The following is a 25,455-nucleotide window of genomic DNA, read 5'->3' on the forward strand; positions in this document are numbered from 1 at the left end:
TCTTTGGATTCCCTTGCACTCCTATCTGTTTTCCTTGCATCTCCTTTCTTCAAGACATTCTTAATGGCTATTCGCAGCCCTACCAAGAAATCCTCCAAATAGAAACCTGAATCTTCTCTCGCCTGTCAACCCACTTCCTTTGATGGGTATTCGTGGCGTTCAGTTCTAGATGAGGAAGACCTCGTCGAACTGAGGGAAACCTCCCCAGTTCTTCAGAGTTATCTTATCCGTAATTATGGTTACGAGTCCTCTATCTATAGGGCTCTTAGCCTTAAGCCATCAACAAGTCTTCCTGAACTTACGGGTGGGCTTGGTCTTAGAGATGGGCTCGAAGCCTAGGGGTCTAAATGTCCCCTCTAGCAATTTTCAATTATAATTATCTTGAATTTTTTTATTGAATGCTAGCATTATTTACAAATTATATGAGCTTAGCTTTTTATCTTTAAAGCTGAATATGACCTCAAATCACCTTGAATATATTGACAAATTATATTGACAAAATCCAGAACGTCAACCTTAATAAACAAATTATACAGGTGAACAAAGAATTGAAAACAAAACTTCTAGAGGAAGTTTCCATCCCTACATGTACATACATACATATATAAATATATATATAAATATTTATTCGTCTTCACCTAAGAAACAAATAGATAGAAGAATGTCTTCTTCGATCTTCAACACAACCTCAACAAATGTCTCATCAGGCTTCTTTTTGTGTTTTGCTCTGTTATTTCTAGAAGTACTCAAAATCTATGTAAGAAGGATCGTTAAAACTAGTGTTGTCTTTGTCACCTCCAATCTCTGCCATCTTCTTCTCTGCCATGCTTGCCTCTTTGCTGCCATACTGTGAGAATTCTACAAGATCAGGAATGTGGGGAGGCATTGCACTTCTTACCAGGGCCCAGTTCACTCCCTCAAAAAAAGGGTGTTGTTTGATTTCTGTAGCACCCCTTTTGTATGCGATCCTGTTATGTGGTTCTTTCACCAAAAGTCCTCGTATAAGATCACGAGCCACGAAACTCACACGTGGAGTTTCAGGAAATCTCAGTGGCTGGCCTACAACATTGAAGAGTGTGGCACGATTGCCTGAGCCTTTGAAGGGAGTTGTCCCATGCAACAGTTCGTATAAGAAGATGCCAAATGTCCACCAATCTACTGCACTTCCATGACCCTCTCCACGGATGATCTCCGGTGCTAGATATTCATGTGTCCCAACAAATGACATTGAGCGCACATTTGTTGGCTCTGCCATGAGTTCAGGGAGGGAGCCTCCATCAAAGAACCCGAAATCCGATTTTGATTTACGATTCTTTTTACTCGGTAAAATGCGTGGAAGAAAAGTCGATGGCTGCATACAGCCATGCACTGCAAATTCATCATCCAAAATTCCTCCAACACCAGTAATTCCACCATTGCTTACGTTGATAGTTGAAGACTTGACAAGTGTTGGGCTCACAGAGCAACGCAGGGATAAATCGAAATCTGAAAGCATGATATGACCCTCTTCTCTCACTAGGACATTTTCTGGCTTCAAATCCCTGTAAACAATACCTAGCATGTGCAGATACTCAAGTGCTAACAACACCTCTGATGCATAAAACCTGTTAAAAGAGCAAAGAGCCAAGGAAATCTATATGCTCTCAGTTTCTTAAATTTGTAAAAGAAACTCAATTCAGTAAGCAAAACATAAATTATTTAGATATATATTGATAGTGGAGAAGAAAACTTTGATCTATATTTATATAGAAAAGGGAAGGTGTTGATAGAAATTATAGCCAAGTTTTCAGTCACAGACCCTTTATACCAGTAAATGTTCATTTCCAAGAGTATATAATCTCCAATCTCCTCATGACATCTACTTTGTTTTTATCTACTTTAAGTTCAAATAGTTGAAACAAAGTGAGCTTTTAAATAATGACACTGAATTAGACATGTAAGCTATAAAATCAGCGTAGATATAGAGTGCAACAAAGGTTCCTTCAAATGTTCCTAGAATAATCAAGGATCCTTTGCATTTGGTATTCGAATAATACGTAAAAAGCATGCTATTACTAGTTCTTTCCCAGGACTCAAAGAAGACATTTGTATAATCTTCTAGCTTTGATGTTGTAAGACAAGGTGTAGGAAAGAGGTGATGACCAACCATTAAATTCTTAAGTTCATATACCCGTATCGAAAGATGAGCATTTTGTCATGTTAATTTGTTAAACTTTAACACAATTTATCTGATATATTATAAAATAAAAATTTGTGTAGTCTTCGAAGTTGTCGAAAGAATTGATGGACTGCTTTATATATATTAGGCAGAACCTTCCATTCTTTCAATTTCCATTGAAACAGAGGATCCATGTTGAGGAAGATTTGTTAAGTACTTTAAAAGATTACACTTTGATAATTCAATTATATGGTCTCTTAAGCAACCAAGGAAAACACATACTCCCTCTCTCTGATTCTTTTTCAAATAGTACCATCATATTTACCATTTCTGGTTATCAAAGCCCTTTGCTAAATTCAGACATGAAGAAATCAAACACTCAATATAAATTTAATAATATTTATTGTAGAAAGATATACTTGAATGATAATCACAAGATAAAAACAATAATTATAGGTAGATGGAAAGGTACTTACCGTGCAGCTTCCTCAGTAAAATACTTGTTAGGTTGTTTCTGCCGTAGAGAATGAAGATTACCTCCACTACAGAACTCCATGACAAGGCAGTAGTATTTATCAGTTTCAAAGTAAGAGTATAGGGTGGGCAAAAATGGGTGGTCAAGAAGTCCAAGTATCTCCCTTTCTGTCTGTGCTCGAAGAAGCTTGTTTCTACTCACAAGGGAGGCCTTGTCCATGACTTTCATCGCAAAGTAGGCCGTAGTTCCTTTAAGTTCAACAAGATAAACACTCCCAATATCTCCATATCCAATGCGCTTGAGAAGCCGAAAATGGCTAAGACCTAGAGAGAAACCCTTAGAAACAGTGTTAATGGCATCCCATCGCACATCACCACCAGTGTGCGGCCTGAGGGGTGTGGGCGAGCTCTCTAAACTGTCACTACGAGAGCTACTTCCACTCCCGTGGCCAAAGTTGGAGAAGAAACTTGTATTCTTTACACCACCTGTTGAAGTTGTAGGGAGTTCAGAATTTGGAGACATCCTTGGGCTTGAGACTTGGTTGTAGTTATTAGAATCAGACACAGACTTGATAGCTGGGTCCATTCTTCTAGAATCATATGGAGGGGTAATTGTCAAATTTGGTTTCCTTTTGGAGATTGGATCCTTATGTACAGCTTTACATGCTGAACTTTTAGATGAATCGACAGACATATTTGCTCCTTGATCCACTTTTTTGGCGCGAGTCAGTTGATCATCAACTGAATCAGCACCATTTTTTACACAATCATTCATCTTTGTGGGTTGACATGGTGCTTTTTCTGATGAAACGTAGCTCATCTGCAGTAGCAAATGAAACATTTGTTTATATCATGATGAACGCATCAATCTTCACAAACAGAAATACATGCATGCATACAATCATACATACATACATATATATATATACATATGGTCTCAGAATCTTTTCGTGAATCGTATGATGTTGCATGAATGCGAACAGGTATATGGAAGAAGCAATTACCTCAGATGAGTCTGGCCTTTTGATGGGATTTGATGACATTTATGGGGCAACACAGCAGCACCGATCAACAGGTAATCCTGGCCAGATTGGTGTGAACATGAATTAATCCTCCGACAAATAAAATGCAAAAATAAAAATCTGTAACAGATCACATGATCATGTGGTCTTTGGTCGTGTAAAGGTAGATTGGGCTTAACAACTATACCCTCCATTTAAACGAATCACAAGCTCAAGTGATTCGATAAATATATCCATAACATTCACTTAGGATCATGCATGTGTGAAATTTTGCATTGACGAAGAGAATAAACATTCAAAACATGCCAAACAAACGATTCCATAACAAAAACTATCAAATAGTACATTCTTTGGAAGCATTTCTCATGCATGGCAATGTAAATAAGCATCTGAGGCAAAGCAAAATCAACATATGTGAGTGAGTACGTGCTGGGCACGTAATGGAATGTGACACAGCACAAACATCACAATCACAAAGGTCAAAGATGGAAGATAAAATAATATATACAATTGTGATTTGGGAATCGATTACTCGAAAAAAAAATGAAATAGATAATGTCAGGGGAAGGAAAAAAGAAAAAAGAAAGGGAAAAGTCAATTAAAAAGCAGAATTAGCATGGACCCATGTAAAAAATACTGGGCGGAATGCAGAACGAACCAGGAATTCAAAAATGGCAGCAATGAACAGCGTGGTGTGTCTTCCTGAGAATTTTATTGCATTTCCCCTGAATCTCAGAACGAGTGAAATGATTTTCTTGGGACTTGGGAGAGGAAAATGAGAGGCAGAAATTGCAGGGAAAGGGAGGAAAAAAAGAGAAAGAAAGAAGTGGTTGGGAGGGAAGTGGTTTTCTGGGTATGGAGAATGAGCTGGTTCAAGATTGAAGCACCACCCTTCATCAGGTGGAGTGACAATTGTAGAGAGAAATTTGTGGAACAAATTAGAGAGAATGATAACAGAACTAAAACGAGAAATTTCCATATTTATAGCATCATATATATATATATATTATACATTATTATATAAAAGAAACAGAGAAATATCAAAACAATGTGTGTTCTACTGAGAAGAGAGAGACAGAGAGAGGGGAGAAACGGTCAGCTATGAAGACGGATTGGATAGGCGTTTAATCCTCCCAAATAAAACGTGGCCTCACTCGTATGTCTTTACTTTCCAACTATTGGTCCGACCATAAATTAACTTCCTAGGCTAGGAATCCTAGCTACAAGTTATTCATGGACCGGAAAATCTATCTTTGAGAAAATTTATACTTACAATTTTATATCTATTGTCAACGTCGTATTTCGCACGCTTTTGAGCCAAGTTTCAAAAATTCAAATATTTAGATTGTTATTTACACACTTTAAACAAACACGGAGAATGAAGGTCTTGGTGGTGGTCGGGGAGTCTCGATGTTAAAGTTAATATATCTCTTTAATAGTTTATACGTAAATTTAAAAGAATTAGAAAGCTTTTTGTGCATAGAGATCGACTTTTTTACTAGATTTTTTGAATAGGACAACTCATCCTTGACTTTGAAGGGCCCATGTTCTGTTTACTGTTCGTTTGATCATAATTCATTAATACGGCGTGACTCCCTGACTTACTTTATCCAAAAACATTTTTCTTTAAGCTTTCCCATACCTGTTGCCAGAGAATTACGGGTTTTTCATATTTCCTACCTTCCTACCTTCCTACCAGTGCAGATTCTAGAGGGTAGCTTGTCATTAAGGTGGTGTTAGGGCGGCAAGTCCCTTCTATCCTGACCATCCACTTTTCCCTCTACAGAGTTAATTTATGGGTGGGTTATGCCCGTGGGCTGAATGCCGTGCTAAGGGCCCATTGACTCCCTTTAACGGAGGGTCGTAGGGCTCGGTTGGGCCCTCAAACTAGCCTTCCTTATGGTTCTTCGTGAATTTACTTCTAGGATCTATGAAGGAAAAAATCACCTTACATACATAATCATATATGCTAACTTGTTAGACATTGAAATAACGAAGATTTTAAAATTTGAAATTTAAATTTTAAATATTTTCAAAAAATTAAATAAATTCGATTAAAATAATTTCTAATTTATTGATTTAATTTGATGACCCAGCTTAAACGCATCATATAGACCTTATAACATTTAATATTGTCATAATCTTATAGCACATCACTTATAGATCTCATATTAACAATTAATTCATGTAATTATATTCCGTTCAACATTATATCCACAAAACAGAAAAGGAATGAAATATGTAAATTTGAGTTTGACTGTGTTGGACTTCACGCCAGTAAAGGTTTCCATTCGCTTTGAAATAAACGTTAAGCCCAAATCATCAGGGGGAAGGCAGGGAGTAGGATTGCTAGCAATTAGCATCCAACTGGTCTGACTCCACGATAGCTTAGAATAGCTTAAATTCCGAAGGTGAGAAAATGGAGAATATTTCACAACCGCCGGTACAGCCGGCAGATGCAGCGGCCGTGCACCCGGGAATAGAACCCATATCGTACCTGCTGGGGACATGGAAAGGCCAAGGAGAGGGTGGCTTTCCCACCATCAATTCTTTCTCCTACGGCGAAGAGCTCCGTTTCACCCACCATTCTTCCAGGCCCGTCATTGCTTACACCCAGAAGACTTGGAAACTCAACTCCGGGGAACCTATGCACGCGGAGAGCGGATTCTGGCGCCCCAAACCCGACGGTTCCATCGAAGTTGTCATTGCGCAAAGCACTGGTCTTGCTGAAGTCCTGGTACTTTGGTCCCTCTAATTCATTTATCATATTTTCAGCATCCCCGTTTCATCGTATGTGATATATGTTTCTCAAATTACTGATAAATTCCTTTTATGTAGTACTTGTCGAGTCGAATCCGTGATAATTTACAATACCGATAGCATGTTCATGAATTGCCCATCTAGTTGTGAGCCCTGATGCATTGAAATGCTTATCTAAACTTGTATTTAGGAAAACAGACGTCCATCTTTAAAGCTAATAATTTTTGTTAGTGAACATTGATATATATTTTTTTTTTGATAAGTTAGTGAGCATTGATATTTTATTATGTTTCACCTGACATTAGTTGTTACTAATCATTGATAAGGAGTCAAGATTAGCCTTTTTCTGCTATTTTTTAATGTTTGGTTTAAGCCTAAATGATCTTGAACTCTAAATTAACATCAATAACAAATTCAGATACGTAGTATGAAGTATTCGATTAGGTGTGTCGCTCTTAATCTGTGTACTTGGGATGCGCCTTTGCATTTACTAGTAAAGTTCTTTTTTTCTTTTTTTATAGGTAAAAATATTATATATATCAATAGGAGTAACCAAGTATACTGGACGTATACAAAAAAACACCTAGCCCATACTAGAGCTCCTAGAGACCCAAAAAGCCCATGAAAAACTACCCAAAATACACCAAGCCCAAATTGGAATAAAAACACACCTCCCCAACCCCAACCCCTTGTTTACCGAAAGACTAATACTTTGCCCGAAACACCCTATACGAGAACGTCTTCATGATGCCCTCCCTTTAGTCTTCCCACGACTTGAGCTACCACCCTTAGCATCTTAGTGAGTAGTGCTTTAAATTGGTCTTCACATCCTCCATGTGAGAGCCCCATGATATGCTGAATCTCATTAATCTTATGCAGAACCCAATCCAATCGTGAACACGCTAATAGTAAAGTTTTTACTTGGAAAGCTTCTATGCTGCTTGGTTCGAAAGCAATGGTTTTCAATTTTGTTTATACAACTGCTTTTTCTGCCCCTTTTTTATATCCTGGTGTGTTTGGCTGGATGTGGTAACCATATGATCTCCACTCCAGAAAGGGACATACAACACAGAAGAGAAAGTCATAAAGCTTCAAAGTGAACTTGTGGGCAATGCCTCTAAGGTAATTTAATTCTGGTAATTGTAGTATACTATTTTGCAACAGGTTTCTGATTTACGTGGGCATATGAAAAATATCCTATTATTTTAATTTCCTGCTAAATGAATGAGCTCTCTCCAAAACTACTTAAGAACTCTATGAAAACCCTGTTGTTCCACCTTCAGAATGCTGGGCTTATAAATTCATTGTCGGTTGAGGGGATATGTGTATAAATGGTGAAAAATGAGCTGTATTAGCAGTCTGCTTTTTCTTTTTCTTTTTCTCTTGGTAATTGGTTGTGTACCCTTGAAGATAACTGACTTCAGTGTCATCTTCACTCTCCCCTCTCACTCCAGCCAAAAGCCACTTTATATGATAAGGAAATAGCTAGATAGCTTCAGATTTATGTACTCATACTATGCATTGCAAAAGCTGTGAAGATGGTGCTCTGGTGAGAAATTAAAACTCTTCCTCTTGACCTTGAGATGGACTATACCTCAAAAATGTGGATTTGAGTTTTATTTTTGAATATTTCTTGCATCCAACAGCTTTGAGGTGCAGCAACAGTTCATTTGAGGTTTGTCCTCATTGAGACAGGTGCTCATCATTTTGGATTTTGATTTAGAAGGTGATTGTACTAGTACCTCTTGCAAACCCATGGGTTTCTGTGAACACTATAATGAGTGAAAATCAAGGTAGATTTTATGCAAGTCATTCTAGATGGTGCTTTTCTGGTTAAGTAGTAGGTTTGTTTTCACTACCATTCTCATCTCATCTAATCAAATCGTTACAACTTTCTCAAATTCCCACACAAAATAAAATAAACAATTCAACTTTTTCAAATCTCAAAACAAAAATAATATTAAAAGAATATATTCTAACAATATTTTATTCAACTTTCTCCTTTTATCTCAACTCATCTCATCTCATTTGTGAAAACAAACGAGGTTAATTTTTCTGTATGCGTTAGGGTGGCAGTCCCTTCAATAATCCCTTCCATTGATGGTGTTTCCGGGCCTTCTTCTAGAAGCCAGGGATCTTTCCTTTGTGCTCACTATCCGTCCGCTCATTCTGTGTGTTTGGTGCCTGGTCTTCGGAATTTGATATTTGAATTAGTAGTAGAAGGCAATCTTTTCTTAGTAAATAAGTAGAGTTGACATTTAAAACTGGATGCTATTGTTACTGCTGAGCTGTGTTCACTGGCATCGTATTGGCTTTGCCATAAGATTAATTTTGCATATTGCTAGAGTTCAACTGGTTGCACTAACCTCTTTACCTTTGCTTCCAAAATGGCGTGACCTTGCCTTTTCAACAACTTTTCCCGTTCTGAGTTTTTAGACTTGGACATGGTGTTCCATTTTCACCATTATGTATACGGGGGGGGCATTGATGATAACTTTTATTAAGATGATTATTTTATGAGGATGGCTTATGGACCTGAAAAGCTTTTGATGGGACTGGTAAGAGTAGCGGCTTCCTACGAGTTGAAAGGGTTATTTGGGCCGAGCAAATGCAAGTGTACATATACATTTTGTAAACCGGATTTGGAATTGAACTTTTTTTTTTTTATTGTTTATGAAGAAATGAAATCCATTTACAAAAGAGACTGAGAGAACACTGGGAAGATCAATGGATCAAGAGAACATGAGGAAGGTATTACCAGGTGGCATTTTGAACATATTTAGCGTCATACTAAAAGATAGATGAAGCAAAAAAGTGCCCCAGTTTTGGAAATAGAGGTTTGAAAACTCTGGCATCCTAATTCTAAGACTAATACCATGTAATATCTATGTCCTTGACTCCTCGTGTCATTGGATTAATATCCATTTTTTCATTTGCTGAGAACTTACATTATTACTAGTGGTTAATTTATATTATTAATGCTGCTTGACGCTTTGGCAAGAAAAATCTCCTGCCCCTCTGCTGAAAATGTGGAGTAAAGTAATCCCCATTGCTTCCTTTTCTGCTACAGGTGAAAGAGATAACCCGAGTTTTTCGGTTGATTGGTGGAGATCTATCTTATGAGGTTGAGATGGCTACAAATTCTACCAGTCTTCAACCACATCTAAGAGCCTCACTCAAGAAATTATGACCCAGTGGTGTTACGAAAAGCAAGGTGAATAAAATCAGCATCAAAATCGAATCCTATTGGACAACCTCCGCAGTTGTTTGATGCAGCTACATCTTTCTTAAACTGACACTGATGGATTAGTGCTTGGCTGGTATTTCAGGTAGGAGCTGGAGCTTATAACTTCTATGAACCCAGTCTTTAACAGAATCTGATCTTGTAATTCACAATGTATATCTATAAGTGGTTCCTTGTTTCTACCAAGACCTGCCAAGAATTATTTCATATAGCTTTGGACATTGTTCTCTCTCTCTCTCTCTCTGATCTCTGAACCTGGTTTTTAGCACGCCTGGAATTCCCAGTTCACCTTTCAGGTATTAGGGATTTCCTCCAGTGGCTGTATCGTCCCTGGTTCTAGGCTTCTAGCCAACATACAGTCTGTTATCCCAAGTTCATGGCTCCCATGGTCCAAGTCCACCATAGAGAGAGAGAGAGAGAGAGAGAGCAACTGTTGCTTATAGCGCTCTAGCTGCACGCATCTCTATATAAATAAGCAAAGTTCAGTTAAGGCTCCGTTTGGTGCTTCTTTTCTCGGCTTAGTGAGGAGTGTTTCTGTTTTTCAAAAGCACAAGAAGCTACCTTCTAATCCGTTGGGTAACTCAGTGGTGCTGAGTTTTTCCTCTCTTTTTTATTTTTATTATTTATTTATTTTTTATTGCAACGATTTTGCCTTGACAAGTTGCAACCCTGCTGAACTTGTCCTAAAATGAACATTACATTATAGCATTCAGAAGTAGTTAAAACAAAGTTTAACTCTTAAGGGTTGTGTTTGGGTAGTGGAGTGAGATCGCTATTTAATATTTTAGTACTTATTTTTTACTACTATTTAATATTTTATTATTATTTTTTTACCACTTTTTTACATTCAAAATCATTTGAGACACATCACTACTCAAACGTAGCCTAAAGTTGATATCCTTGAGAAAAGCCAAATCGTGCAGATAGATACATGGAGGTTCATCTATAGGTAGTTTTGAAGGGCCTTCTAGCCAGCATAGTAGTCCAATTTCTTCTAGGCATGTATAAAAGAAGAGAAATGATATTTGTGAACGTAGGGTTTGGTTGTCAACTAGGGTTTCAGCAAGAGTCCCCTCTCTCTTGAGCAGATGGGGTTTTATCTCTATGCTTCCTAGGAACATAGAGTTCTGTCTCTGGTATCTCCTCGATACATAGAGGTTGGTTTTGTCTCAGTTGATCTTACACTCATGGAGGAGGAGATTTCTCATCATTGTAAGAGCCTCAAGCTTACGGAAGAGGAACAACAAGAATACTACCTAAAGGAAGAGGAAATTACGTTTTCTCATGATATTAGCAACTCATGCCTTGTTGCACTGGTAGCTGCAGACAGAGAAGTGAATAAAGGAGCCTTCAAAGCAACAATGACTAGGCTATGGAATGGTGAAGGTGGGATTACTTTCAAAGATTTAGGAAGAAACAAGTTCCTTCTCGAATTTCACAACTCCACCGTGAGAACCAGGGTGTTAACTGGTCGTCCTTGGTCTTTCGACAGAAACCTAATCTGTATTCAGGAATGCAAAGGCAGGTTAGCCTTAAAAGACATCGACTTTTCTCTGGAACCTTTTTGGCTCCAACTCCAGGATCTCCCTTTTGCTACGATGAACAAAAGAACAAGTGAGAAGCTCGGGACCAGTGCAGGTAAGGTCATCATGGTGGATGTTGATGAAAAAGGAAGAGCATGGGGGGAAGTCTTACGTGTGAAGGTGATGATTGACCTCTCTAAACCTTTGACAAGAGGTTGTGTTATTAATGTAGGAGATGCTCGCTCCTGGATACCTTTTAAATACGAAAAACTACCTTCATTTTGTTACTATTGTGGGATAGTTTTGCACACACATCATAGATGTTCAAGACATTTCTCAGATGGTAGTACTCATACTAAGTCACCACTTCAATATGGCCCCTGGCTTAGAGCTGATCCACCTCAAAATCCAAATCACTACAAAACACATTCTAACAGTCCAGAGGGGAAGACCACAGGCAATGGTCGACAGGCCAACTCCGATGATCAAGAATCTGATTTTGGCGGGAATAATTTATCTCAAAAGTCAGCTGATTTCTCGCCATTAGACCCGTGTGATCCTGTGCATCCAAACTCTACATTGGAAAAGAACAGTGAAGGTGAAGACCTTGTGTCAACAGTAAAAAAAAAACAACCCCAACTTGTCTTGAGGGGTCACCAGTTGGAGATGTCAGGACCTCACTTTCCAACAGGCAATCAGACTCGTTGTGTATGGACACCAATATGACCCTCGTAGCAGACACTTAGCAAGTAGGTCCTCCTCTTCTGTACTCCCATTTAGACCAAAAGTTACAAACAAATCTCCCTTTTTGTCAAACTGGAAAAGAAGAGCATGTGGAAAGACAGGTTTGAATGCTGTGTCAAGCTTGTCCAACCCCTATGCTAGAAATGCAACCATCAAAAGGAAAAAAAGAATAAAAAAGACTCAAACACACTTTGGCAGTGGCTGTTCAACAGCACTGCCCATCTCCATGATCACCTTATGCTGGAACTGCCGAGGGCTTGGGAACTCTCGGACAGTTAGAGAACTCCACCTTTTGGTGAGAGTTAAGTCCCCATCTTTGATTTTTTTAATAGAAACAAAATGTAAAATAGAAAAAATGGAGTTCATCAGAAACAAGCTAGGATTTGAGTGTAGTTTCATAGTGGATTGCATAGGTCGAAGTGGTAGCCTAGCTTTTTTCTGGAAACAAGAAACATCTGCCAATCTTTTGTCTTACTCCCTTAGCCATATATCTCTCAGAGTTCAAATGGAAAATGATGGAAAATCTTTCATTATCACTGGTTTTTATAGTCAATCTATTACTGCAAAAAGAAAAGAAAGTTGGAACCTTCTAAGACTAATAAAAGTGAACCCAGATACTCCCTGGCTGTGCATGGGAGACTTTAATGAGATTACTTCCCATGGTGAAAAGAGAGGTGGCCCTCCCAGACCTTTTAATCAGATGGAAGCATTCAGACAGACCCTTGCCTACTGTGGACTTGGTGATATGGGCTTTGAGGGATCCCTTTTTACCTGGTGCAATAACAGTGAGGGTCCTAACTTCACAAAAGAAAGATTGGATAGAGGATTAGCAAACAGTGCATGGCATGACCTTTTTGATTCTAATTCAGTTTCCATCCTACCTACCATTTGTTCTGATCACAACCCTCTTCTCATATCCAATTCCTCATTTACTCCCTCTTTTATCAGAAACAAAAGAGTTTTTAGATATGAAGCTTCGTGGGCCAAGCAGGAGGAATGTGAGTTGGTGATTAAAAGGGCTTGGCAAGGCTCACTACAATCGGGTTCCAAGGCAGAGGTCACTAGAAGGGGACTTGAGAGATGCAGATTCCAATTGAGAGAGTGGTATACTTTGATTAGAAATTCTCATCAACAAGACCTAGATACCAAAACTGAACTATTGAGATCTTTGCAAGCTTCCAATTCTGGGATGGATAATGACCAGATTCCAATTGTTCAGAAGGAATTGGATGTGTCTTTAGAGGCAATGGACCTTAAGTAGAGGCAAAAGCCAAACAGAAATGGCTTAAAGATGGTGATAGGAACACCAAATTTTTTCACAAATGTGCATCGATTAGAAAACAGAAAAATTTGATACAAAAACTCCAAACTGGTCTGGGACAGAACTTGACAAATCCGGATGAGATTGGATGTGAATTCCAATCAGCTTTTAGAGATCTCTTTACTACCTCCAACCCTACAAGCCCTGATTCTCTATTGGAAAACTTCAGACCAACGATCACACAAGAGATGAATTCTTTCCTAACAAAAGCTTACTCTAGAGAGGAGATTGAGTTAGCCATTTTTCATATGAATCCTCTGGGCTCCTCAAGACCAGATGGATTCCCTGCTATTTTCTTCCAAAACCACTGGCATATTGTTGGTGATGATGTGGTTGCTGCTGCTCTAGAATTCCTTAATACCAAGTCAAATTTCCAATCAATCAACCATACTTTTATCACCCTTATCCCCAAGAAGAAACTCCCTTTGCTTGTTTCAGACTATAGGCCCATAAGCCTTTGCAATGTTTTCTACAAACTCATTGCAAAGGTTATGGCAAATAGGCTTAAATCCATTCTACCTCTTCTAATCTCAGACACCCAAAGTGCCTTTGTTCCAGGAAGGATGATCTCTGATAACACAATCGTGGCATATGAACTAATGCATTCAATGCAGAACATAAGAAAGAATCACAAAGAAGGTTTCATGGCACTTAAGCTAGATATGAGCAAGGCATATGATAGGCTAGAATGGTCTTTTGTACAGCAAGTGCTTCAAAGGATGGGGTTTGTGAAGGAGTGGATTGAGCTGGTCATGCAGTGCATTAGCACGGTTTCTTATTCTATTCTTCTCAATGGTTCACCTCAGCCTTCATTCAAGCCCTCGAGGGGTATTCGTCAAGGAGATCTACTCTCACCATACCTGTTCATTCTATGCTCAGAAGTTCTCACTTATGCACTGAATCAATCTGAACAAAAGGGACTAATATCTGGCTTCCCAATTACTAGAGGCTCTTTGTCTATTAACCACCTCTTTTTTGCAGATGATAGTCTGGTTTTTTGTAAAGCACAGTTGCAGGAATGGAACAGGCTACATAACATCATTTCTTTGTATGAATCAGCTTCAAGTCAAAGGCTAAACCTTGAGAAGTCTTCAATCTTTTTTAGTAAAAACACAAGGCAAGAGACCCAAAATTCTATACTATCATCTACTGCTGGAATTAAAGCCTCGGGGCCTTTTGAAAGATACTTGGGATTGCCCTCTTACATAGGAAGGAGTAAATCAAGGGCCTTCTTTCCAATCCTTGACAGAATCAAAGCTCAAATGAGCAGCTGGAAAACTAACCTGCTTTCCCCAGCAGGTAAAGAAGTCTTGCTGAAGTCAGTCATTCAATCCATACCTACATATTGCGTGGTCATTTTTCTAATTCCAAAAGGCATATTGAAGAACATTAACAAACTAATGCAATCCTTTTGGTGGGGTATAAAAACCAGAATTCTAAGATGCATTGGCTAAATTGGAAAGGTCTTGGAAAAGGAAAATAGGTTGGGGGTTTAGGGTTTCGAGATTTGAAGATTTCAATAAGGCTCTTCTAGCTAAGCAAGGGTGGAGGATCATCATTAAGACTCAATCACTAGCCTCTCGAGTTCTAAAAGCTAAATATTTTCCATCTACGGACTTCTCCTCAGCTAGAGTCAGAAGGGGTGACTCCTTATTTATTGTTAATGTATATATCCGAAGTCGGTGGGAGTATATTTGTATTTATGGTCATGCATGTATATGACATTTTGTTAAGTATAGGTATTGGGATTGAATTTTAATACCAAGACGAAGATTGTTTGGATTATCTCAGTATATTTGTATAGAGTTTTGAAAAACTTCGCATGTAGAATTATTGGTCAATAGATGCTTTAAAATAAAATGTGACATGCTTAGTATTTTACAGTGTTCTCGAATTGATTAGGTTGTTAAAGAAATTATATGTATGATGGTTACAAGGAGTTTGATGGTTGCACAAACTTGTATACAGCTAAACATTAGTTTTACAGTTGACATCCTTGGGTGTTGCCAAAGTAACCCAATGATGTTTGACCTAAAAGCTGTAAAAAGAGTGCAAAATTATTTACAAGAAATGAAGGACTATATTGTTACATTTAAATTGATACTCTTAGGGTAACTGAATATTTAGACTCTATTTTATGGAAATGATTTGATGATAGAAAATATAGTTATGGTTATATATTTTGCTATCTAATACAATTATTTTATAGAAAAGCATGAGACAAATATCTTACTGCTTCACGTGCAATAGGGACTGAGTTTGTGGCATACTTTGAGGCCACAATGTATGGTATATGACTAAGAAAATTTATCTTGGAACTTAGAATTGTCAACTTTATAGCCAAGCCGTTAAGAATGTATGGCAAGAATTCCTCATAATATTTTTCTCTAAATGATGAGTATTTAATAAGATTTTAAATGCCTAAGTGTTAAGGAGAAAGTACAAAAACAAATATGTCCATATCAATATTGTGTTAATGATTATATTTTAAAGAACTTGTTGAAAAGATGGGTCTTATGTCTTTATCCATGATGTGAATATGTTAAACAAATCATTGATATGCTTAGTATTTTGTTACTAGACATTGAAATATATCTATTTTGGTTGTTTCTGTTTTATTGTCTGTTCACTTTATATGTACATTAAATAGTGTGGATGAATAATGACAAGATAATGTCTAAAATAGACATGAATGAGAACTCAAGGCACTAAAATATAAGCCTTAATTGTTTCAATTAAAGATCGTATTAAATTAAGTTACTAGTGTTGTGGTACGTACATGGAAGGAAATTTGTTGGTTATATAACAGAGAACCGTCATGACTCGCATTGGTAGCTGATTTAACATTGATATTACTGAACTCATGTAATGTATTTTGAGGTAGGAAAGTTTTCTAGAAATAAACGTGTGCAGTATGGTTAATTTCCTATAATAATCCCATGAACGGAAAAAGTTATTGTATGGGTGTATGGGCCAAATGGGAGAATGTAAGAGTTTTATTAAAACTCTATGTCCTACACACCCATATCTTAATGTTTTATTATCACTTAATTAATGAGTTATAGTGGGACATGAATACCTCTATTCTAGTCAAAGTGGGATACGAATGTTTCTAGATTTCATGATGACCAAAAGTCTATAAATGGCACTGATGGGTTAAGGGTTCTCACCTACAATGTTATTGTGCCTCTAGCCATCGGGAGACACTTGAGGTAAAGTTGTTAGGGCGATCATTCTCTCCTAGTCGGGTTAAATTCTTTATCAAACTGAGACAGAGATATGTATGTTTTTTAACTATTATTATTTTATTATTGTAGATCTTGAAAAACCGAATATTCAACTATCAATGTTTATGTTAGAATCTTTAACATTCTTGGCGTACAACCTTATATGGTCATGTTCAATATATCGTTAAAGAAAATGGGTCAAGTTGAAGCATATTTTTATGAAACTACAGTCGAAACTTGAAGACCCTTTTATAATTGCTTGATAGATGCTGAAGTAGAAAGCGCCATGAGTGCTCATGGGTTACTCAAACTTGGGAACCCTATACGTCTTGCATGACCTAGATTTACACAAGGTTGTAAGTAAGTGGTGTCTAGATGTTAGGTCCCTATTTGTTGATGCAGCTTAAACTACACTAAAAGCATCAAATATGAGTGTAAAGTTAAAAAATGTTTAGCGCAAGCTGGCCTTACCAGAGTTATTTTCAACTCAAGCCAGTACAAGAGTTATTTTAGTCTAACGAATGATGAAGATAATGAGTTTGTCTAGGATTTATTAAAAAGCTCCTAACAATAAGATGTTTCTAATCATAGAGAGGCCGTAACATCACTTGCAGTTAAGAAATGAAATTACTGCGAAATCAATGAATATTAATATTAAGATCAGATTGGACAATCTCATTCGTAAGATAGAAGTTTTGAACTAAAGTATACATATGAATTATTCCAATCAAGTTTAGTATGAAGTATGTTCTCTGTACCAGTTTGATGCATATATGAAGGTATACTAAATAAAGAAAGGAATTAAATATATATTTTTGGGAAGTAGTTTGTCATATTTTAGAGTCATTCAATCTCAATTATTAAAATGATCCTTATTTTTTATTGAGGCAATATCAAACTCCCACCAATCTAGGTGGACAACAAATGCAAGAACAAGGTCAATTTCGTCCTTCTATCCCAATCTATCATCATGTTCCTCAAGTTCGTTTGGTCACTTAAAATATCTTATAATATTTTTGAATAGTAGTGAAATGATTTGAGTTAAAATGTTTAATTAGGTTTTAGGAAATAAGAGAGAAAAAGTTGAATAAAAATATTATAAAGTTAAAAAACTGTTTGAATATAATTTTTTAATACTATTTTTGTTTTAAAATTTGAAAAACTTGTATTGGTTTTTATATTTTGTTTGGGAATTTGAGAAAGTTGTAATGATTAGATAATGATTGGAAGAAAAAGTTGAAAATTTGAAATTGAAAAATATTTTGTGTTTGAGTGATGTTTGGAAAAGAAATATCTGAGAATACTTGTATTCCCAAACATGGCCGATCTACTCCGTCTATGGTACTATTATAACAAGCATCTTTGGATGAGTCTCTTAAAGTATTCTTACAATTAACATTCGGGAAAAAAAAAATCCATTCAGGTGAATACTCAAGCCATTTGAAGATTGAAATTATACTTTTGATACTTAACAATTTGAACATGATAGGAAGCACTTTTGTTCCTCAATTGGATCAAGACAAATAATATATTTACTTTAGAAATTGTATTCTACAATGTCAAAATGAAGATTTTGAGATTTGGTAGACAATTTCAGCTCATGGAAGACTTTTTCCATAAGATGATTAGCAATGGGATTGAACTTGATTAACCACAAAGTCCACCATCATAAATTATACAGAAAAGTAGAAAAGTTTTGATAGATTTATAGAGACGTTTGAGAGGATGCACAACACTAGTATGATGTTTGATGAGGTACTTACTCCAGTATCCTTGATGTGTTTACTAAATTGGGTAGGTTTGTGGAAGTGTTAAGTTTTATAGCAGGGAGTGGGTAGAAACCCGAATGAGCATTGTTATTCATAAGCTCACACATCACACACCACAAAATTTTTAATTATTTTTAATTTATTTTTGTTTTATTCTTCTTAAAACAATTGAATTCTTCTACTCATCATCTATATACCACACATTTGGTAAGAGACAAAAATTAAAAAAAAACACAAAAATAATGGTGTGTGGTGTATGAGACTTATCATGAATAGAATTTTTCAACCCGAATACGTTACATTCTACATGTTGGGAAGGATCTTTGGTGTATATGGAGACTATGATAGTCATAATTATGTGTTGCAAAAGATGAGGTCTCTTGGTGTGCAACTTAATTAATTCATGTACAATACATTTTTCAAGTCATAAGGCCAGGAAGCTAAGTTTGGCTAAAAGATTATTCAAGAAAATGGTTGGATTCAGATTAATTATGGATGAGAAAACGTTACTCGTGCTTGTTGAGATTTATGGTAAGGTGAGTTCAGTTTGAGATGCTTTATAATTGTTGGCAAATGAGGATGAACAAGTAGATGATAGATTTGGTTTTGTATATTATATTAATTATTGTAAATGTGTTCAGACTTTGCATTGGAGGATGAAGTTCCAAGGATATTAAGTGTTTAGAGAATTATTGGTCTGATAGTTGAAACTACACAACAATGTTCAACGTATACTGTAGTGGAAAAAAAGTTGACAAAGTAGTTTAATTGTTTGAAGAAATGTCTAAGTTTGGTGTTGAGCTCAATATGATGGTCTACATTTGTTTGATTTGGTGTTCGGGAAAGACCATGTAAGGGGTTTTCCCCCCCTTTTTGGTAGGCCTGAGATAAGCAACTAAGAGAATAAGAAATGAAGGCCCAGCCCAAAACAAAATGGCCCCTCAGCCCGACCCACAGGTAGACTCTCTTGGACGCAACCCCCATGTGGGAGCATACTGCAGAGGGGATGGGACTCGCCGTCCTGGAGATCCCTCGAACAACATCCAGCCCTTGAGTATCTATCCACGTAAACGACCGGGAAGTAAGGGGAACCCTTGATCCTCTAACAAGGTGACATTGACGGACTATCGAGGACACCAGAAGGGTAAGGCAAATCGGGGAGCCACACCACATTAATGGCATGGCCACATTAAAGATGTCATTGTAGAGGCACACCACATTAAATGACTTTGACAAAAGGAACAGTAAAGAGGGCATGGACTCTACACGGGCAGGCACGATCTATCCCCCCCCCCCCTCCTCCTAGGCTCTTGGTATAAATAGCAATTTCCAGGTACGAGAAAGCTCTTTGGTCTCTAGACTCTCTCATTATTTACAAACTTCCAAAATACTCTACTAACTTTGGCATCAGAGACTCCCTGGGCCCAAGGCTACCTTCTCTCAATTTATTTCTTCTTCGTTTATGCAGGCCCAATTCTGAAGACGAATTGCTAGAACCTGGCCCAAAAGCGTACGAACCATGACGTTAATAGTGGCGCCGCCTGTGGGCTCCTTCTAGATCTTGTGTTTACTTCATATGCCTACAACAACCCGTTCTGAATAACTCAGGAGGGATACAGAGGAAGTTGCCATGGAGGCAAGGCCAAAAGCTATGGAGGACTGGATAACAAAGTTGACCGACAAGGTGCAAAAACTTCGCAAGGAGAATGAGGAGCTCAGGAAACCTCAACAAGAGCAAACAAAGAGGACGAGCCTAATAATAGCGAGCACATGGAGTTCCGAAACATGGGAGCTGGAGCGAACCTGGAGGAGGAGAGGAAGAACATGCAGGACGAGCTCCGCAATGTCAAAGGGAAATACGAAGAGATTGTAAGGAAAGTGGGCACGTCATCGTTGGTGGATCAAATGGAGCACTGGCTATCCTATATGAAAGAAGTGATGGTTGTGCCCTTGCCACCAAAGTTCAATATCTCCACCGTGGAGATGTACGATGGAGGGAGGGACCACCTTGAGCACTTGGAAACCTTCAGGGCTCACATGATGTTGTATGGCTTCCCGAGAGAGGTAGCATGCAGTGTGACGCCCACAAATTCCGCTTGGGATCGGACGGACATTTGAAGTGTCGAGACATGCAACACAAGGTTAACTGCCCCCGTTCATGACATATAAGATGCAATATTCCTAACATGCATCTAGCATTATGCAATATTCGCAGCGGATAATTTTTTTCTTTAACAATACTATGCACCAAACTAAAATATCCCAAATACTTAAAACATACTCCATACTTAACGACATACTAAACAACTAAGATCACAATAATAGTCCATAAGGTTGTGATCAAAAGAGTGCTGGAGATTGAACTCCACCAATACAAGTAGTAATCTGAGGTAACTATTGTAATACCATCTAAGTCGTACCGTCGCTTAGTCGGCCGTTTCCAGTTGGTCGATTCCCGGTTCTCCTTCAGATCCTATAACAAAATCTATCATTCGAGGGGAATGGTAGTTGGGACTACCATAGTGAGATTTAATTACAAATCTCAGCAAGTTAACGGAAAACTTCCACACAGGTTAATGATGCATGCATGGCAGTAAAAGCATGAATGCATAATCAAATCATAAATAATCATAGCATAACTTGACATACAACATAACATAACTGGCATAACTTAAATTGAAACTGAAGCTTAGCATGAACGTGACTTGAAACATAGCATGAACGTGAACTTGAAATATAACATGGACTTAAAGCATAACATGAACGTGAACATGCATAATTTGAACATGAACTTGAGCATGACATAACATATATGTGAACTTGGAACATAACGTAAATGTGAACATAACATAACATGAACTTGAAACATATTCTTGTCTCATGGGATTACCATGATTGCGTGAACGTAAACTTGAACGTAACATAACGTGAACTTGAAAATGACTTGAACGTGAAATACATGAACTTGAAATCTTATTCAATAGACTTAATCATTAAAGTGACCATATGGGTGCTACACAGGTCCCCTTGAGCCGTGTGTCCCTGCCGATTACCGCATCACATCACAGGTTTCTATACCAGCTGTGAGTGCGTTAATACGTACTCCACAGTTGTTGTGGCCCCACGTATTCTACGTGTCACAATTGCTGTGTCTCACGTAGTGTATGCTCCACAGTTGTTGTGGCCCCATGACTTATTTGTTTGTGCCACACTTGCTGTGGACACACGTAACGTAATGTGTGGCACCATCGGCGTTAGTGCCTGGCGCGCTCCGGTGACCAGCTAATTAGGCCCCATTCGCAACCTGTTGACTGTACTTTGTCAACCCAAGGAATTTCACACCTATTTAGACACTCCAGCGTGAACAAAGGAGTTCCACTAGGATATTACCCCATCCTAGCGCTTAGGGTCGTGATTGACATGAATAACTTAACTGGCATACATGACATTTCGTAACGTGACGTAACATGATCGTGACATAAAAGACAAAAGTCCTGACGTAGCATAACATGACATGAACATAAGATGACAGACATGACATACTTCAAGACATAAATGTAACAGAATACATTTCATAACATGGCATACATGTAACATGCAACATTTCGTAACATGACATACCATATAACAGACAACATTTCATAACATGGTGTAACATGTGACAGTGAATCTTACATGACATGAAATACATGTAACAGATGGCATACTTAACTTAACATGACATGCTTGCAATGTATAGGAATACGTGACATAATATCTTTTGTAACAGATGAATAATTCATGACAGAATAAATTATGTGTAACAGATAAATATGTAATGACTTGGCATGGCACATATGATAACATGCATACATAAAATTTAGTTCCCTTACTTATCACTCATACACATTAAACTGATAGTAAGTTAAAAGCTAACTTACCTCGATCGTCGCGTTCTACTATAATAAAGTGCGAAACACGAGGAACTGTAAAATGTTATTCTAAAAGTTAGAAATTAATTACTAACAATTAGAAATGTGAAAAGAGGCAACTTAGAGTAAAATTACCATTTTACCCTCTACATGTGGGCAAATGACCATTTTACCCCCTAACTTAAGGATTTCATATCCTAATTCCAAAATTTACCAAAATTTACATTCCTCATGTAAATTTTGTCCCAAACTCAAATATCAACTCAGAAAAATTTAAGACAAATCACAATTATAAAAAACTCACTATGGCCGAAACCTACATAGGTCATTTGTCTTGATTTTGGTTGCAATTCTTTCAAGTTCCCAAAACTCGTGAATAAACCAAAATCTTGTAACAAAGATCTTCCTATCCTAAGTTTAAAAACACCCTTAAAAATATCCATTAAGAAAAAGCTAATTATCAATACCAAACTTTTTGTAAAAAGACCCAAACTTTTTAACAAAAAGTAAACCTTAAATCACAAGTTTTGACCTTAATAAAAACATCTCCAAGAATTCCAAAAAATCAAATCTTACTTCTAACATATTCATAACATCATCCTAAGATCAAACATGCTTTAAAACATCAAACAAAACTCACCAAAAAACACAAAACAACACTTGGAGTTTTTGGTTTTAAACTTAGTCCAAAACAGAAACTGATTTTCCCAACTAACTATGATCAATCTCTTGATCCATGGCTTAAAGACATGTGATCTTCAAACTAACACATCACATGGTTTAAAAATGTGTCCTAAAGAAGATCCAACCATCAAACTTAAAATCACATGGCTAAAATTTAATAAAACATGGATCTAACTCAAAAACATCAAAGTTTAGGCCTAACCGAAATCCTCTTGCATAGAAAATCATATCTTTAAAAATAATACTAAATATCTTCGAAATAACATCCTAACATGTATATAAGAGGCTTAGGATCATCATATAAAAATATCAAAGCCTTTGGAATAAGATTAAACCACGAAATATTCAAACTTTCACCAAACAGAAACTGTTTTTCCACTTCCAGTTTTCAAGTTTCTAACTCTAAGCAAATCTATCATCAAAAGCTTTATTCATGCAATAAAACCTTAATGAACATTCATAAACACATGTTAACAACACTCCATAAAATTTTCGGACCAAGATAAGTCCATTAGCTTGGTCAAAACTTCCAAAACATAACATACTCTCCAGTTTCACGCCCAAAATGACCTTTCCATGGTTAAAAATACTTTTGACCGACCAAATGAGAATGGAATGAGACTAATAATATATCCACGGAAACTAGACTCAAAGACGAACAACTATCTAATGGTTCTTCTTTGTGTCAAGTGTCTAATACCATTCACTAAGTGTGGCTAAAATCTTGCCAAGTGTCCAAATAAAACTTCTCTAACCTAATTTGGACATTCCACACTGTGATTTTGAAAACACTGCAATGGGTGCGCTTATCGAGGTTACTATTCACTCCAAAAAAATACATAATAAACTTAGTACTAAAAAATTCTAAATATTCATATTAACTTATAGTGAAAATCGTTTAACGAAATTCAACCCCGAAGTGCCCCTAAAAATAATTTCACAATTTTCAACAGACGTTTCGTCCGGAATTATGAAAATAAGTTATTGCGCCATAAAATCCTAAATAATCCTCTGAGTCTAATGGCGTAGACCATAACGCATTCTGACACTTCTAACTACCTCAAATAATTAAACTCATATTACTAGCACCATAGTGAGTGATAACACTGACTATGTTGATAGACTAAAACCTATGCGATTGGTCGATTCGTAAAATCTTATGGGGTTTTCACGAGATTCCTGAAGTCAATAGAAATTCCACCAATGAATTTCTAGCGGGCTATTACATGCAGGGCATTCCCGCTGACCCTAAAGGGGCTAGCACAAGTATGGTTCGGGTCTCTGGCGCCCGGTTCTGTAGACAGTTTTGGCGAGCTAGCAACTCTATTTTTGACCCATTTCATGTCAAGTTGAAGAAGGCGACACCCAGCAATGTGTCTCTTCACCATTAAGCAAGGAGAGGAGGAAAGTTTGAAGGCATACCTGTCCCAGTTCAACAGGGAGCACATGACTACCGATGACAAGGACGAAAAGATAACCTTGGCGGCGCTTCTGGGGTCTGGTCACAATCCCAGTTCATGGCCGAGCTAGCGACAAGGACTCCTATAATGCTGCGAGAGTTTATGGACCAAGTCGACAATGCCATTAACACCGAAGACACTCTTCGAACCTTAACGGAGCCAAGGAAGAAGGAGCTAGAGCAAGCAGAGAGGAAGGCAAAGGCCCCAACCAAAGCTAAGGCCCACGAGAAGCTGGAAAAGAGCTCCAACGACAAGAGAAGGGAGGAAGCCCCAACAAAGGTACTAGGACCTTCGCCTCATGGATGGCAAACATTGGTAAGTGGACTTGTGGTACCTCCTCAGGGAATCAAATGCGTGGGGTAACTGTAAGGGGTTTTCCCCCCTTTTTAGTGGGCCTGAGAGGAGTACTAAGAGAATAAGAAACAAAGGCCCAGTCCAGAACAAATAGGCCCTTGGCCTGGCCCACAGGTAGACTCCCCGGGAAGCAACCCCAATGTAGGACCATACTGCAGGGGGATGGGACTTGCCGTCTTGGAGATCCAGCAAACGGAGCCCAAACCTTGAGTACCTGTCCATGTAAATGATCAAAAAGTAAGGGGGACTCTCAGTCCTCTGACAAGGTGACATCGATGGACCATTGAGGACACCAGCAAGGCAAGGCAAATCGGGGAACCATGTCGAATTAGTGGCACTACTACCCGAGGTACACGTCACATTAATGACGTCGTCGTAGAGGTACACCGCATTGAAGGATTCTAACAAAAGGAACAATAAAGAGGGCATGGATTCCATGGGGGTAGGCATGATCTGTCCCAGGCTCCCGGTATAAATAGCAATTTTTAGGTACAAGAAAGCTCTCTGGTCTCTAGATTCTCTCATTATACAAACTTCCAAAATACTCTACTAACTTTGGCATCGAAGACTACTCCCCGGCCCCAAGGCCGCCCTCTCTCGATTTCTTTCTTCTTCATTTATGCATGACCAGTTCTAAAAACCTAAGTTGCTGGAACTTAACCCAAAGGCGTACGAAATACGACGTTAACAAACCAAGAGAATTAATAATTTGGTAGAGTGTTTGTTTTTCCTATTGAACGAGGAATTAAGCTAGATATAGGCTTCGTGGGTGCTTGCTCTTCAGTAGGGGTGAAACCTAGTCCG

At 37.8% G+C, this 25,455-nt stretch overlaps 3 protein-coding genes across 4 annotated transcripts; 2 read left to right on the forward strand and 1 right to left on the reverse strand.

Annotated features, from left to right (window-relative positions):
• Positions 1-455: 455 nt before the first annotated feature.
• Positions 456-4,606, reverse strand: LOC108998308 (serine/threonine-protein kinase RHS3-like). The gene is made up of 4 exons (XM_018974830.2): positions 4,313-4,606; positions 3,637-3,713; positions 2,635-3,452; positions 456-1,604 (listed from the first exon to the last, which is right to left on the reverse strand). The coding sequence occupies exons 2-4, from the start codon at positions 3,673-3,675 to the stop codon at positions 737-739; spliced, it is 1,725 nt and encodes a 574-aa protein (XP_018830375.1). The 5' UTR covers positions 3,676-3,713; positions 4,313-4,606; the 3' UTR covers positions 456-736.
• A 1,321-nt stretch (positions 4,607-5,927) lies between these two features.
• Positions 5,928-10,153, forward strand: LOC108998364 (UPF0678 fatty acid-binding protein-like protein At1g79260). 2 transcript variants are annotated; one of them, XM_018974904.2, is made up of 4 exons: positions 5,928-6,391; positions 7,468-7,536; positions 9,485-9,628; positions 9,744-10,153. In XM_018974904.2, the coding sequence occupies exons 1-3, from the start codon at positions 6,074-6,076 to the stop codon at positions 9,602-9,604; spliced, it is 507 nt and encodes a 168-aa protein (XP_018830449.2). In that variant the 5' UTR covers positions 5,928-6,073; the 3' UTR covers positions 9,605-9,628; positions 9,744-10,153. The 2 variants fall into 2 exon arrangements, with proteins under 2 accessions (XP_018830449.2, XP_018830451.1); XM_018974906.2 differs by lacking the exon at positions 7,468-7,536.
• A 692-nt stretch (positions 10,154-10,845) lies between these two features.
• Positions 10,846-11,907, forward strand: LOC118348645. The gene has a single exon (XM_035690703.1). The coding sequence runs from the start codon at positions 10,846-10,848 to the stop codon at positions 11,905-11,907; it is 1,062 nt and encodes a 353-aa protein (XP_035546596.1).
• The last annotated feature ends 13,548 nt before the right edge of the window (positions 11,908-25,455 follow it).

Source organism: Juglans regia, chromosome 6 (genome assembly GCF_001411555.2).
Source record: "Juglans regia cultivar Chandler chromosome 6, Walnut 2.0, whole genome shotgun sequence".
Lineage (NCBI taxonomy): Eukaryota > Viridiplantae > Streptophyta > Magnoliopsida > Fagales > Juglandaceae > Juglans > Juglans regia.

Bases quoted from the DNA above. Each gene is read 5' to 3' on its own strand.
- LOC108998308 (XM_018974830.2), bottom strand. From the start codon at position 3,675: ATGTCATCAAATCCCATCAAAAGGCCAGACTCATCTGAG. The intron at 3,453-3,636 runs GTAATTGCTTCT...TTGCTACTGCAG, and splicing joins AAAGGCCAGACTCATCTGAG to ATGAGCTACGTTTCATCAGA. The intron at 1,605-2,634 runs GTAAGTACCTTT...CTCTTTTAACAG, and splicing joins TTTACTGAGGAAGCTGCACG to GTTTTATGCATCAGAGGTGT.
- LOC108998364 (XM_018974904.2), top strand. From the start codon at position 6,074: ATGGAGAATATTTCACAACCGCCGGTACAGCCGGCAGATGCAGCGGCC. The intron at 6,392-7,467 runs GTACTTTGGTCC...TCTCCACTCCAG, and splicing joins CTGGTCTTGCTGAAGTCCTG to AAAGGGACATACAACACAGA. The intron at 7,537-9,484 runs GTAATTTAATTC...TTTCTGCTACAG, and splicing joins TTGTGGGCAATGCCTCTAAG to GTGAAAGAGATAACCCGAGT.
- LOC118348645 (XM_035690703.1), top strand. From the start codon at position 10,846: ATGGAGGAGGAGATTTCTCATCATTGTAAGAGCCTCAAGCTTACGGAA.